The sequence below is a fragment of the Myotis lucifugus genome, unplaced genomic scaffold (assembly GCF_000147115.1).
Source record: "Myotis lucifugus unplaced genomic scaffold, Myoluc2.0 scaffold_6, whole genome shotgun sequence".
Taxonomy (NCBI): Eukaryota; Metazoa; Chordata; class Mammalia; order Chiroptera; family Vespertilionidae; genus Myotis; species Myotis lucifugus.
This window is the reverse complement of record NW_005871054.1, coordinates 18,598,706-18,600,839: the sequence shown is the minus strand read 5'-3', so window position 1 is coordinate 18,600,839 and position 2,134 is coordinate 18,598,706. Positions and strand designations below refer to the sequence as shown.

General features: G+C 69.5%; 1 protein-coding gene across 1 annotated transcript in view; it reads right to left on the bottom strand.

Annotated features, from left to right (window-relative positions):
- The window catches only part of LOC102417339 (cytochrome P450 1B1), an 8,096-nt gene extending 5,962 nt beyond the window's left edge, over positions 1-2,134 (bottom strand). Inside the window, 3 exon segments of the mRNA XM_023747667.1 lie at positions 1-38; positions 41-794; positions 1,225-2,134. The exon segment at positions 1-38 is cut by the window's left edge and continues 309 nt beyond it. Of these exon segments, the coding sequence (XP_023603435.1) occupies positions 1-38; positions 41-793 (791 nt within the window). The 5' untranslated portion in view covers position 794; positions 1,225-2,134.

Sequence of the window (2,134 nt, the reverse complement as noted above, 5' to 3'; positions counted from 1 at the left end):
CCGTTGACCTGCTGGAACTCTCGGAAGGTTGTGCGCACCGTGGTGTCGGGAAGCGCAGCAGCCAGGGCAGCACGTCCACCAGGCTGCCCGCGCCCACCGTGCGCCCGAACTCCTCGTTGTGGCTGAGCAGCTCGCGGAACTCGGCGTCCTCGTGGCTGTAGCGACAGCCGAAGCACATGGCGCTCATGACGTTGGCCACGGCCACCAAGGTCAGCGGCCGCGGGTCGAGGAAGGCGCCGCCCGCGCTGCCGCGCACCAGCAGCTCCACCAGCTCGCGCGCCTCGCCCAGCACGTGGCCCTCGAGGACGCGGCGGCTGCGCGGCTGGCGCGGGGAGAAGGCGCGCATGGTGCCCTGCGCCGCGCGCCGCTGCGCCTTCCAGCGCTCCGAGTACTGGCTGAACGCCAGGCTGCGGCCCTCCGACACCACGCGGAAGGAGGCGAAGGGCGGCCGGTCGGCGAAGGCGCTGGCCTGCTGCACCAGGGCCTGGCGAATGGCGCGCTCGCCGTTCAGCACCACCACCCGGCAGCTGCCCAGGCGGATCTGGAAGACGTCGCCGTAGCGCCGCGCCAGGCGCTCGAACGAGAGGTGCGGCGCGGGGCCTATCGCCGCGGCGTTGCCGATCAGCGGCCACGCGAAGGGCCCCGGGGGCGCGGACCCTGGCTGCCGCCGCCGCAGCAGCCACTGGCCCACGTGCACGGCGGCCAGCACCGAGAGGAGCAGCAGGAGCGTGGCTTGCTGTGCGGACAGCGCGATGGGCAGCAGGGGGTCGTCGAGGCTGAGCCCGGTGGCCATGCTGAAGAGAGAAGGGCAAAGGCGTGACAGGCAGGTGTGAGGAGAGAGGGGCGGGCGCCCGGTGCCCCTGTCTGCAGCCTCGGGCTAAACCCTACCCTGTCGGGGAGGGAGGCCGCGGGTGGGTTAGGAAGGGCTGCCTCGCTGGAGAAGCAGCTGAAGACGCCCTTTCCCATCCCAAACCCACTCCCCCCAGGAAAAGGAAGGGGGCGTGTTTCTGCGCTCCGCGACTCAGCCTCCCGGTCCCTCCGCGGCCGCCTAACGGTCCCTGCGATTCGGGGACAACGCGGCGGGCATCGAGGCGGTGGCGCTCAGCTCCCTCTAAGTGACTATCACCCCAGCCCTGCGCCTCCCCGATCTGCCTCCCCCGCCCCCCCATCTGCGAGAACCTAACAGGAGAGGCCGCGGGAAGGCAGCTCCGCGGACACACTGACCTGCGAAGAGGCACGGTTTCCAGCGGCGAGCGACCGCGGGCTCCGAGAAGGGGCAGGGGCAAGACGACAACCCGAGCGTCTCCAGAAAGCGGGACGCCCGCCCCGGACACCTGCTGCCGGAGCCTTAGCGCTCACTCTGAAGCCAGGAGGCGCTGTCAGAGCTCGGGGCGCTGGGATGGGGATGGGGACCGAGAAAGGTGGCTCCTTGGCCGAGCCCCGCTGCACGTGACGCCTCGGCAAAGCCGGGGTTTCCTAACAGCGTGGGGATTGGGGTTAGGGGTGTCTGAGTGGAGGCAATGCCCAGCTCTCACGACCCCCCGGGCTGGTGGCTCCGACGGCTGGAGTCGCAGAGGCGTGGCCCGTTTGCCCACAGCCACTCCGCAGAGTCCAAACGCGCCATCCCGTTTTTAAGGTCTGAGTCGAGGGAGGAGGCAGCTGGACCTGGCGGGGGCGGGGCGCGCCAGAGGGCGGGGCGCGTGGGACGGTCCCCGAGGCTCGGACTCCGACTGGAGTCGCCGCACGCAGGTGGTCACGCGAGGCGGCCCCGGCGCGCCCCGACGGCCTTGGAGAAGGGGCTGGTGATTTGACTAGTAGCGGCGGTCTGAGCTTTTCTCGCACCCGAAAACCGCTCTTCATCCCAGTCACCCCCGACAGTGGCCGCACGGTTTCCGCGGGTCGCGCTGCGGCCAGAATCTGCCCCTACGGCTGAGCGCTCCCCGAAACTCCCTTCCCTTCCAGTGACTTCAGCTGCGGGCCCCAGAGAACACTGCTCGGGGTACTTGGGCGCCCCGGCCAGGAAGGGAAACCTGTCCGTCTGGAAAAGAGGAAAGTGTGGTTTGTGGTGCGGTTTGCCCGACAGCCTCCCTGGTTATATTATCTTAACGTTCCCGTAAACAGATGGCCCTCCAAA